General features: G+C 36.6%; 1 protein-coding gene across 3 annotated transcripts; it reads left to right on the plus strand.

Moving 5' to 3' along the window:
• The first annotated feature begins 712 nt into the window (after window positions 1-712).
• Window positions 713-8,898, plus strand: si:ch1073-376c22.1 (uncharacterized protein LOC100000126 homolog). Of its 3 annotated transcripts, none has more exons than XM_048200961.1 (6): window positions 713-1,027; window positions 1,211-1,294; window positions 7,031-7,314; window positions 7,402-7,546; window positions 7,619-7,937; window positions 8,501-8,898. In XM_048200961.1, exons 4-6 carry the CDS (start codon window positions 7,420-7,422, stop codon window positions 8,652-8,654), a joined length of 600 nt encoding a protein of 199 aa, XP_048056918.1. In that variant the 5' UTR covers window positions 713-1,027; window positions 1,211-1,294; window positions 7,031-7,314; window positions 7,402-7,419; the 3' UTR covers window positions 8,655-8,898. The 3 variants fall into 3 exon arrangements, with proteins under 3 accessions (XP_048056918.1, XP_048056920.1, XP_048056919.1); XM_048200963.1 differs by having other exon boundaries at window positions 8,530-8,898; XM_048200962.1 differs by having other exon boundaries at window positions 7,252-7,314.
• Window positions 8,899-12,651: the final 3,753 nt, after the last annotated feature.

A 12,651-nucleotide genomic window follows, 5' to 3' on the forward strand; every position in this document is an offset into this window, starting at 1 on the left:
TTAAAAGCTGGGACTTTGTTTAATATCATAAGTAACCTGCTCTGTCTTGTCTGTCGACGTGTTGTCAGTATCCTCTTTGCTTTGCGATCTTTTTTTCACTGCGTGTGGTGTGACAGCGCCACGGCTTGTCGGACAAAGCAACAGTATCTAAGGGGGGCGGGTCTTTGCGAAGGGTCAATTGCTTAGGAGACATTCTTGATGCTACAGCTGCTCCAGCATCCAGACAATGGCGGACTATGGTACAACTCTATGCTAATACGGCAGTGTCTGTCAACAGTCATGGGTGGTGCAGCCTGTACAAAGTGACGTCAATTTGTACAGAATCTGCGAACATTATCATTAATGGGGAACTTAAAAAAGGAGTGGGTGGATTTTTATCATTATAAGGTGGTTGTGTGCACACTACCAACACACATTTATGTACAAACACATTTTAAAAGTGAATTTTGCATAATAGGTCCCCTGATGATTGGTGTTTGTTTCTTTGCACTGTCACTGGGTTTTCTCTTCAGTAAGATCTTTTTTTCCTACAGTGCTGGGAATCTTTTCCTTAAACTGTGAGTTTTGAGGTTTCGATCAAGAAAATGTACAGCTGAGAATCAAAGGGAGAGGGTCAAAGAAAAACTTTTTCAAAAATCTGGTATAAATATATAATATGGTATAAGTTTTTTTTATACACAATATTAATATTCAATCAATTAATTATTTATTAATTAATAATTTTTCATTTTAGTGTGTGTTTGTGCATGCACGCATGAGATGAGATGGCAAAGATGAATGTACAAAATATATGCTTGCGAGATCTCTTCAGTTACCTGGACTTCTGCCATTTTTTAATCCTTGTGAAAGATATGCCACTGAAACACAATGGTTTGATTTCTGGGAATGCTTCGCTAAAACTGCATAATAATGATGACTTGTGATCTGTATCTAGTAGGCACACCCTTGCGTTGTGGAACCACAAAACATCTTGATCTCAGCCACATCTCACGGGGGAACAGATCAGACCCGCAACAACTTAAGAAGAGTAAAGAGGATACAAATCTCAATGAGTGCTGCACACTTGTTCTCAAATTGCATAGAAAATCTGTTACTGGTAGTTTAGTTTGCTTAGATTTGTCAGTAAACATCTTGGACATTTATTTGACTATTGCAGGCAGAAAGACAAGAAGAATTTGCAAATATTGAGTTTTCCATCTTTGTTTTATAGGAATGACGATTCCGATGATCACTATGGTTGGGCTCGTACTCATCTTTGTGGGACCATGTATGGGTATGGCCTATCAACTCACAGGTAGACAATTTTTATTTTTGGCACTTTAATTGACTAGTACATTCTAAAACATACAGTAAATGCAAACAATTATGTCATACATTATATAATATCTGGTGTGACTAAGGCTTGCAGGGTGAAAGCCTTGCCTTAATGGTCTGGACATACCCACAGTTACACAGACAAGGCTTACGCCTAGTCCCAGACTAAAATACATGTTTGATCTGTATTAACTAAAAGCAACTTGCACTGACATATCTTAAAAAATGTCACTGCCATTGTTTTGGGTCCGTGTACGTTTTGATAGTTTGTTTTCCAATTTGAAATGAAATACGCAGAAACGAGAAAACGGTCGTTTCCCGTTTTTTCGTTTGTTAAAAAAAAACGGAAAAACGAGATTTTGACTCGATTTTCGTTTTTTCGGGTCACGGATAGAAAATGGAAACACGACTTCAAAACTCGTTTTCCACATGTGGGCGGTCATTACACGCCCCTTTCAGCCGATTGGTCAATCAAATCTGAGCCAGTGACGTCATCTTCAGTTCGTTCAACAAAATAACAGTCCTCTGCTGCTATATCAGCAGATGTCATAAATCGGCTTTCTTCTGTGCAACCTAACGCGTATTTCACAGAAATATTTATTTCAGAAATGTTAATCAGCACACAGACTGTTGTAATGCTGTTTGTAGTTTAATATGCATAGTAGCTCATCTCTCTTTATTTATTTATTTTATATAGCCTAACATTGCCTGCTAAATATAGGCTAATGTTAATAACCCTTTTGGTTAAAAGATACATAGCTATTTTAGTTATGACAAAAATAATATATAAATGTTAAGCCAAAACGAATTAATTTAAAGCTGAACTGAAACAGAAACCGGCGTTATACCTCTCTAATTTGACACAAATCCAAATGTTTCAATATTCACGATTTGGAGGCTAAACTAGCTATATTTATTATTTAAACGCTTTTATTGTAGCCTACACAGACTACTTAAAATGAGCAGTATAACTTTTTATATATTTGGTTGAATGTATGTTATTTTGACAGTAAACAGGCTGTTATGTCAAGTTACTAAAACTGATGTTGTGTGCGCGTGAGGCGCCGACGCGTTCACTTGAATTTTCTTATAAAAGCGGAAACAACTTAAAATACTTAGACATTTATGGTCAAATATATGTAACACCATTCGAATCTGTGAAGGGTTAAATAGGCCTATTATTTTTGTACACTCACAATAAAAACAAAACATTGCTCGTAAAATAAACAAAGACATTTTCTGCCGTCTTGGTTTCCTTTCTGTGAACTTCTCAAAAATGAACCGACACTCATATTGTCGCATTTTTTCCCTTTTCATTTTGGTAATATGTTAATTACTTAAGTGAAATAAATTTCGTGCATAGACATAGGCTATTTATTCCTTTTATATAATTGAATCCTTTGTTCTCCGTTCACAGAAGCGCTGCAGGTGCGTGATGATGATGAATCCTCATGTTCTGTTGTTGTTTTTTTGCTATTTGTTCATGTAGGCTAAAACTAAACCCTTGGGATTTTTTTAATGATTCACATTTATCAAATTTCGTTTAATTCTAATTTAATATAATCTTATCGGTTAATGAAACGATGATCGCATCAGTTGAAAGTCAGGGGGAAAAACAGAAATTATATTGACAAGGCAACAATAATTTTCGTTTAGTTTAAGTTTTTCAAAACATCCACAGAAATACAGTAAATTTTCCCGCTGTTTAAGCCACGAATATTTACAAAATAAAATAATTACAAAGATGATAAAAGATAATAAAATAATTACAAAGATAATAAAAGTTCTATGTTTAATATACGAGAGTTTTTGTTTTGCTGTTGTCCACTAAAGCAATTGACGCAGAATCGCCAATAGCCGTTAAATCGAAATTGAAAGTAAAATGTTCAGGGCCATTTATAGCTAATTCATTCAAAAGCGAAGGAAAGACAGAAAAAGTGAGGATAGCAAGTAAACTGTGACATATAATAATGTTCACTGTGTTCATAAAAGTGTTTAATTAAGAGATAAAATCTGTATGGCCATTTATAAGCTAAGGAAAACTAAAAAGCCCCCCGATGGTGATACCGTTATTAGGTGTTGCCACCTAGTGGATAGCCTATTTTCTAATATGACTGCATAGTCTACTGCAAAGAATGCGTCTGCTAAATGATTGAATTTAAATGTATAAAACAAAACATTAAAATAAGAAAAAAAAAAAAGAAAAAAAATGAGTGCAGTAGCCACTGATCTATAATAGAGAATAGTCTATCATTATGTATAGCCTATTGATCGGTGGTAGTAGCCCAAAGGATGTCATGCGCTTGGTAACAGATGTAGAGGCATTTACATTTTACATTTTAAAAACACAATGACAGCTTAAAAACAGACTTAATTAAATTTACTGTAGTTTTTTTAAACTTTTTTTATCTGTGCAAACATATTTCTGTGAAATACGTGTTAGGTTGCACAGAAGAAAGCCGATTTATGACATCTACTGATATAGCAGCAGAGGACTGTTATTTTGTTGAACGAACTGAATATGACGTCACTGGCTCAGATTTGATAGACCAATCGGCTGAAAGGGGCGTGTAATGACCGCCCACATGTGGAAAACGAATTTTGAAGTCGTGTTTCCGTTTTCTATCCGTGACCCGAAAAAAACGAAAATCGAGTCAAAATCTCGTTTTACCGTTTTTTTTAACAAACTATCAAAACGTACACGGACCGTTTTGTCTCAAGATGCACACCAGTAATTTTTTTTAAAGCACATTTATAAAAGCTACGTAAATGTCCTAATTGAACTAAGGCCTAATCGTGGCTTAATCTAAGACCTGTCTGTGCATGAATTTCTATAATTTGTGTCAAACTCTGGTTGCTCCAGGGGTACAGTTCCTGTAAAACTACTGTAAATCACTTTGGATAATAATAACAGAGAATAAAGCCTTTAACTGAATGAAAAATAAAAAGGGTCAGTTATGATCATGAGTTGAAAAGTGATGTGTCATCTAAGTCAGCATGGACAAAAATTACAACATCAGATATAGATGCAGATAGAGATTATTTTGGCAAACAAACTGTATTAGCATAGTTTTTCTGAGACTCTAGAATGGCAAAATCATATTTTGAGGTCTGAATGTGATTTCAAACAAAAACTAAAATAAATTATTTGATTCAAAAACATAGGGATTGAACCCCCACTTTGAAAACTTTACCATGTTTTTACTATTAGGGCCTACAGCTGTCAAGATTAACTAATCATGAAAAGTGTTGATTATACCACTATTTTGAGGTCTACTCCCATCGCATGAAAGCTTGCTGCAATTATCATTGTAGCCAATGACAGACAGCCTGTTGATCATGGGATGGCAGTGATCATGTCATTGGAACTTGGTTTCTGCACTCTCACACATGCTTCTATCATTGCTAACAGTGCAAACACAGTGTAAATACAGTTAGTGATTCGTAACAGGAGTTTTAGCGAGTGATCAACAGCTTCAGCCATTTTAAAGAAAGCATTCTTTGATTGCTTTCTGTATATAATTTAATCAAAACCTAAAAACGCATTAATACTCAGTACATATCAAGCGATCTGCAATAACAGACAAAGCAATATGGACTACATAATAAAAACAGCTACTCACACTTGTGTGGTGCGACATTACTGTCGGATCCAATATAGTCAGCATAACATCGTCTTTTAGTTTCAATCTTGCTGAAAATTCAGCATTAAATTGTGCCTTGTTTGTAAATGAATTCGCAGTAAAATGAAGTGAACAAAGGACCAAGTTCTTACTGACTTCATTAAAAATAAAGTTCATCTACTCTTTCCTAATGTTGGGATCAGAAGGAAGGCAATGCAAAGACTTTGTTTTTCCACAGCTTGGCACTGCACAGCATCTTGTTTTGTCTTCGGAGCCATCTTTATCGTTTGGTTTCTGTCTAGACCTGCGTTTGCTTCTTTTGTTACTATGTGCGAATCGGTGGGCAGGGCTAAACAGGCAGTGATGTAGAAGCAAGCATTGATCTTCTTCTGCAGAGGCGGTGCTTATCCACACTATTACATCATAAAGTGGCACATGGCAGACTGACTTCAGTCTAAACCATTTTTAGACTAACAAGAAAGTTTTGAGTTCTGAAACTTACAGGATGTTTCACATTCACGTTCAAGAGCTCATGAGTCCCAAAATCCTGAAATCACTTACACCAGAGTAATTCTAAGTTAATAAAGCACTAAGCCCTGTGAAGTGGTTTACAGTGAATTTGTAACAGCTAAGGGGTGTTGTTGACTCTCTGGGAACCATGCTCCTGCCCTGGGGCAGGACCCATTAAGCAGAGCTTGGCCTTAGTTCAAACTCGGTAGATTTCACAATGACTCTGATTAAATCTGGGTTGTTGGCCCTAGGCTTTTGCCTTAGCTTCTTGCACGCTCTTGTAGTCGCTTCAGTAGAAATACACCTGAGATCCTATGCCAAAACGCCCGCTTATAATGCCAGATGACCCCGCCCATTTCGGCGAGCTCTGACAGGCTTCAACGCCATAAGCTTGTGCAGCTCTGCTGCACCGTCATTGGTTTGTTTCACTACAACTGCACAAACCAATGGCCGTGCAGTTTCACTGCGTGATTGAAAAAGGCTTTAGTAATTGGAGAAAAAGGAGTTTTCCCATATCTCAGGGACCCGAGGTTACGATGGTAAATAAGTACTTTATATTTATTACGCCATTAGATGGTGGCAAAGATTGTCTTTATGAGCAGGTCACTCAGTTGCAAAGAATTTTATATTGAAACTTGTTGTGAACACAAATGACAAATTCTTTGACTAGCGGTGTTAGTGACTAGCGGTGTTAATGGGAAAACCCATTAACTGTTAACATAGACTGACCTGAAGGAAAATGCTAAATCTGAATGCAGGTAATACACTCAGTCACTCGATATCTCTCACTCTTATACATAATACAGTAAGCCTCAATGAAAAATATCAATTGAGAACAAAAACATATGTTCACGAGTGGTTGCTAAGGCTGTTGGGCATTGATATGCAGAACCACTGGGTCATAGCCGTGTTTTATCATGAATAAAACACAGCTAATAGTATTGACCAATCAGGATCAAGGACTGGAACTAACCGTTTTATAATTAGATATTACATATAATTTGGTAGTTAAATGTAAAATATTGAAAATCAAAATGTGTAAATAAAGCTCTGTGAAAAACTTGTTGTTGTAAGTGTGTCCCATTCGGTAATCAAAACTTCTGTGCATACTTGTGGTCTTAATGCCCACTTGAACACTTGGGCCAAATACAGCAAATACGTCATATGTAAGTAGACAAGTGGTCATGTGCAAAGACAAGTGTGAGTTTGAGACAGACCCAGTGTAGTTTAATTCACAAACAAATGACTTTTATGAACCTGACCTTTTTAGTGATATAAAAACAGGGCAGCCCGTGTAGTATGAATCACTAACAAATTAATCTTGTGAGGTGGTTCTTTTTAGTGACTCAAAAACATACAGGGCAATCAGCCCAATTTACAAACAATGACTTTTATGATCACTATACAAGCCTGTCCTTTTTAATGATCAAAACATACTGGTCACTCTGAGGCAGTTTTTAAAGAGAACTTCCTGCATGTGTGAGCAAATATGACATACTATATGTATAGTTTATATAAACTAGAGAGAGAGAGAGAGAGAGAGTTGTACAGTAATCAATTCTCTGTTGTGCAATCATTTACAGGAAATGTTGCTTTGAAAAGTGTGACCCACCAGTCCGTTGACTTGTTGAACAGTTTACACCGCTTCCAATGCTGTTGATGGAAACAAAGCAACAAATTTAGCAAAAAATTCCTGCACTTACATAACTGCAAAAAGAAACCCATGGTGAAGAGTTACCCTGCAACAGCCTTACAAAATTGTCATGGTTGCCATTACCAACCGGGGTGATTGTTGTGCCGATAGGATCGATGGAGCTGAGATTCGTATTGGGAACAGCCTTGACAACGACGGCAACCACAATCAGCTGTAAGAGACTTGTTAAGATATTGCTCAAATCATACAAAAAATTAACCCAGAATGTGAGATCATCAAGCATTTTTACATTTCTTTAAGGTTTCAAAAGTGTATTCTATGCAGGCTGGGAAAACACAGAAGTTCAAGTTCAGCCCCTCAGATGGACAGTATGTTAATGTTCTTTTACTAGGAGAGAACCACATTCTGACAGTATGTGAGGTAGAGGTGTACGAAGTCTCTGAAGGTAAATCGGTCACATCTAATGTTTGAGTGTTTTACAGCACTGTCTAACTGTTCATATTTCATTATTTGTCAGACATGGTAGCAATGATACAGTCTGAGGGGATTAACGTGGCACCAAAAGGACAAGCTACCCAGTCCAATCAAGGTTCTACAGCATGCCTGAGTCTTGCACAAAATGCCATTGACTGGAACCGGCAGTATGACCTATTCAAAGGCTCTTGCACTCAAACGAATACTGAAAGTGATCCCTGGTGGAGACTGGTTCTAATGAAAACTTATACAATTGTATCAGTGGCTCTTACCAATCGCGGTGACTGCTGCACCGAGCAACTGAATGGAGCGGTGGTTCACATTGGAGATTCACTAGAGTCTGAGGGCCATGCAAATCCAGTGTAAGGAATGCTGTTATTACATGCATTTATTAGAGACCTTGTAAAGCTTATGTATTATTTATTATTATTATTATTAGGAATATTACATCAACGTGTGATACAACCACTAAATAAACAACAACTTAATATTGTGTAGGTTTCATTTTAGACACAATATTTCCTGTTTTAGTCTATTAAATGGTTCCAACTTAAGTCAAATCAACTTCCTAAGCAACACACAGTAAAGGCCCATTCACACGGATGATAGTGATAAAATAAAGTTTTAAAAATCATTCTAAATTTAATAGAATTGTGGAGTCACTTTCACTTTCAGAATGATTACATCTGACAAACAATCAACACATTAACACCCAATCAGAATCCACCTGACTTTCAAAACCTTGAGCAATATAAACTTAGCCATGTTTTAATATGTAGTGAAAGTTAGTTGTCTTTCATAGAGTCACTGAACATACGCTGCTTGTGGACAGAAACTGTTGCACAATATACATAAACGATATATATATAATACTTAATGCATCATTTTATTTCTACTCTGTTTCTTAACTTTTACTCCTATTTAGGTGTGATAAAGTGTTCTTCATCCCTGCAGGAGGGACAGGAAAGTTCCGGTGTGACAGTGCTCTTCAAGGCTGTTATGTGACTGTGGGTCTTCCTGGGGAAAACAGGACTCTGAGCTTGTGTGAAGTGGAGGTGTTCAGGGTTCCAACAGAATAGTGCAGTTTTTGTTTTGTTTTTTGTTTTTTAGCAGTAGACTAATTACAATATTTTTTTATAATTCCAATTTACTGGAATTTGAATTATCTATACCTGTTACAAATATTTGCATGAGAAACAAAATCATTGTCTTTAAATGCTCAGTAACACATCAAAAGTATATTTCTCACTTTTATTAGTTAACAATAGTTAATATGAATGTTCGGTCCAATTCTTATCAGCTTGTTTTAATAAAAAGTGTGCATTTATACCAACCACTTGATGTCACTATTGCTTTAACTTCACTTGAAGGAAAAGTTAAGCAACTGCCTGAAAGCTGAAAATGTGCAATTACAATAATACTTTATTTTTCCATCTTGAACTGACAGTTAAACCCAGATTTGCTGATCGAACTAAAGCTAGATAGACATTACTAAATCAAAAGTGAACATTTCTTGTAAGATCAATATTGATTCAATAACGGTTCAAGATATGTGTTCAAAACCGTGCTGACGTCTGGGATCATTCATTGTTATATTGTAAACAGGAATCAGCCTGTTTCTTTTCCACAGTGAATTGAGAATGACAAGTTTTCATCATATTAATTGGATTTGGAGCAGCTGTATGCTTTAAGATGAGGTTGTCTCTCTGATAGACCATCTGTGTTTAATTCTCCAAAGTACTTGGATATATTTTTTTGCAAGCTATCTGTCAATGTACAGTTTTATGGGCAAAAATACTGTTGTGGAAAAGGATAAAATGTGAATCTGATTATTTTAATATAACTGACTAAAGACATCTCTAAAAAGCACATTGTAATCACTGTCTACAGTTTTGACAATCATAGAGGTTTACTGCATTGTCAAAGATGCCAAACTGTCACTTGTACCAGTCGAGAATATGAAAATTGTCTTATATTAAATACACCTTTTCATATCTACATTGACAGATTGAAGTTACATTTCAATCAATGTTACAAAGGTTGAAAGAAGTCATTAAAAATATTGTCCTGCCAGTCAAAATAATGCACTACTGAAAAATGGATTAATGTCTACAAAATAATAACATTCCTGATGTTTTTTTCTTTCTTTCTTTCTTTCTTTCTTTCTTTCTTTTTACATTAAGAATTTTTCAGTCACAATATTGTTAAATGCCGAATCTGACCGGACAAAATCTGAGTATGTTGCGTCATCAGTTTTTTTATGTTTTCTCAGAAGAGAAAGAACTTTCAAATATGTGTATCTGCAAAAGTACACTATCATATAAATGGTGTTAAAAAACAAATAAATGAAGCTCGCCAGAGCCTGCCGAAAGGGGCGGGGTCATCTGGCATTATAAGCGGGCGTCTCGGCATAGGATCTCAGGTTTATTTCGACTGAAGCAACGACATTGAGTCCAAGAGCGTGCAAGAAGCTAAGGCAAAAGCCTAGGGCCAACAACCCGGATTTAATCGGAGTCGTTGTGAAATCTACCGAGTTTGAACTAAGACCAAACTCTGCTTAGAACAGGTCTTGCCCCAGGGCAGGAGCATAGTTCCCAGAGAATCGAGTTCCGAGAGGTCAATGTATAAAAAACTAAAATCTCATTTTGATGAGAATCTACCAGAGGTGAACAAGAACATGCTAACCAGCCAAACCTTGACACACACACACAAACACAATCACACAGACTATCAGGGCTTTTTGACCCTCTGTGTAGGAAAATCATTCAAGTATCAAAGACAGGAAGCATATTGATTTGGCAAGAGCTGCAGATGTATAATTCGGCAAAATACAGAAAGAGTAATTGAGTCTCTCTTCTTCATGGCATTATCTGACTGGGTCAATTTGCACTCTGCCTGATCAGGTCAGCGCTCAGGGTGGATGAGACTTCAGCCTTCCACGCTGGCACTGAGACCAGCTCAAGTGTGCATAATGTATAGAGGGCTAGAGTCTATAAATTACATCTCACTTAACAAGGTGGTAGGAGTACTGTCTGCATAAACTCTCACAGAGTAACAGCAAAATTACAGCTGTTTAACGTTTGGAAATGTACAATTTTGGCTCCAAACATACTCTTTTTCCTGAACAAGGTTTTGCTAGGGATTCAAATATAAAGTCTGTAATTGCAAAAACATTACCACTTGAACCCTTGAAATAATCTACCTATGTGAGAAGTCTTTAGACCTTAGAAGATATTCACCTTGAATTAGCCAATGCCTTAAATTACAGCTAGCCCTTATGTCTAAAAAAACTCCATCTCAAAACTAAAGAAAAAAAGACATATCATCTGGTTCTTGGAAAAAGTATATAAATCTGTCCTTTTTTTTTTTTTTTTTTTTCCCTTAAGGAAAGAGTTCTCCATCATTTGTCTGTGTTCACTGTGCATCTAGCTTCACTTCTTTCATCAGTTTCTTTTGTTCTTTCTTTCTTTCTTTCTTAACTAAGCTATCTCTGACATTTTCACTAGGTATAACTTCCTGCATAGGCCAGTTAACTGCTTATAAGTAATTTCAAGTAACATTAGTAATACTTATTAGTAATAACATTAGTAATAATTTAATGCACAATATATCAGTGGTGTGGTCTTAACAAAAAAGTGGTTTACTACTGGACAATGCACTCTTTCTCTTTTCCCTGCTATACACTACCTCACAGTGTCTCTCCCACACCCTGCAAGGCATACAAGCACACACTGACTTTATCAATAAAATAGTTTCACTACTTAAATGCTACATGACATTTCTCAGTTCCTTGTAGCCGGTTATTTTATTTATTTTTACCTGCAGGTTGCTTCAGCATGACAGTGTCTCCACTCACTGCCACGTTTCCTTGACGCCTGTTAACTAGAGAAGCATCTCGCTGCAGCCTGCAGTGGATGTCCAAACCAGCCCACATCCAAGTGTGACGTCAGAAGCCAGGCCCATGCCGCCCTGCAGCCGATTTTACTGGTCATGTCAGTCACAGTATTATAGCCTATTGCTTACATCAAACACTGATCCCTAAACCTACCCGTCACTGTAAACTTAACAAATGAAAGTAACTGGAAATTAGCTGGATTTCTGGTGAAGAGGTTTTAGGTAACAATCGCGCTTATCCTGATTAACTTTGAACACTGAGAAGACTTAACCCTCACACCCAATTCTTTATCATTTACTTATTATATTTGTCTTTTTTGACAGACCGCACTGAAAGAAACCTACCTGAAACACACTCGGAACCTACCCATATGCCTAAAACACACCTAAAACCTACCTGAACACTCAAAACCTACCATTATACTTAAAAACCCTTTCAGTCAGAAACTTACATACAACAAATAGGGGTTTCCAGGGCGACTCGGGGATGGGGAGTCACCATAGATATACATATCTATCATGTCACAGGATGAACGAATGACTCTGATCGGGAGGTGAGGTTAACTAGCAGACCCAGTAAAGCAATGAATTAATCGTTTCTATTTCTCATTATTTGGCCTTGCATTGCAGTCGTTTTATTTTCTTATTCTAAATGTAATGTCAAGATAATATGTTGTGGAATTTGGCTATTATCATGTAACATTTTATTTATATTCTGCTGAAATGAATGAAATGATTAGAAAAAAAGATTTGTTCATTTTGATGAACGAGATTCAAAGTTCTGAGTCAGTAAAATGATCCAAACTTCCAATCACAGGTGTGGCTTCTGACGTCACACTGGATGTGGGCAGAATTGGACGTCCACCACAGGCTGCAGTGAGCCCTACTTGATTAACTACGGTAAGTTTTTAAGGGCAGGGAAAGGTAGAATGTTATAAGTGATAATGCACCAATTATAACACAGATTCACGAGTTTCACAAAACAGCACTGGAAACAGATAATGGGGAGTTTAGCACGACCATAGAATATGGAATTCTGAAGCAGCGAAAAAAGTGGGTATACATACATACAATTTTTCAAAACTCTAGACACAAAACTCAAAACCGATGAAAATGCAGATTTTTCAAAACTCTTAACACTTTTTCCAATCACTTGGATACAATACACATGAACCAAAGATC

This window comes from Megalobrama amblycephala, linkage group LG9 (assembly GCF_018812025.1).
Source record: "Megalobrama amblycephala isolate DHTTF-2021 linkage group LG9, ASM1881202v1, whole genome shotgun sequence".
NCBI lineage: Eukaryota > Metazoa > Chordata > Actinopteri > Cypriniformes > Xenocyprididae > Megalobrama > Megalobrama amblycephala.

Excerpts from the sequence above, each read along its gene's own strand:
- si:ch1073-376c22.1 (XM_048200961.1), top strand. The coding sequence starts at position 7,420 with ATGCAGGCTGGGAAAACACAGAAGTTCAAGTTCAGCCCCTCAGATGGA. Across the intron at positions 7,547-7,618 it reads GGTGTACGAAGTCTCTGAAG|ACATGGTAGCAATGATACAG; the intron begins GTAAATCGGTCA and ends ATTATTTGTCAG. Across the intron at positions 7,938-8,500 it reads GAGGGCCATGCAAATCCAGT|GTGTGATAAAGTGTTCTTCA; the intron begins GTAAGGAATGCT and ends ACTCCTATTTAG.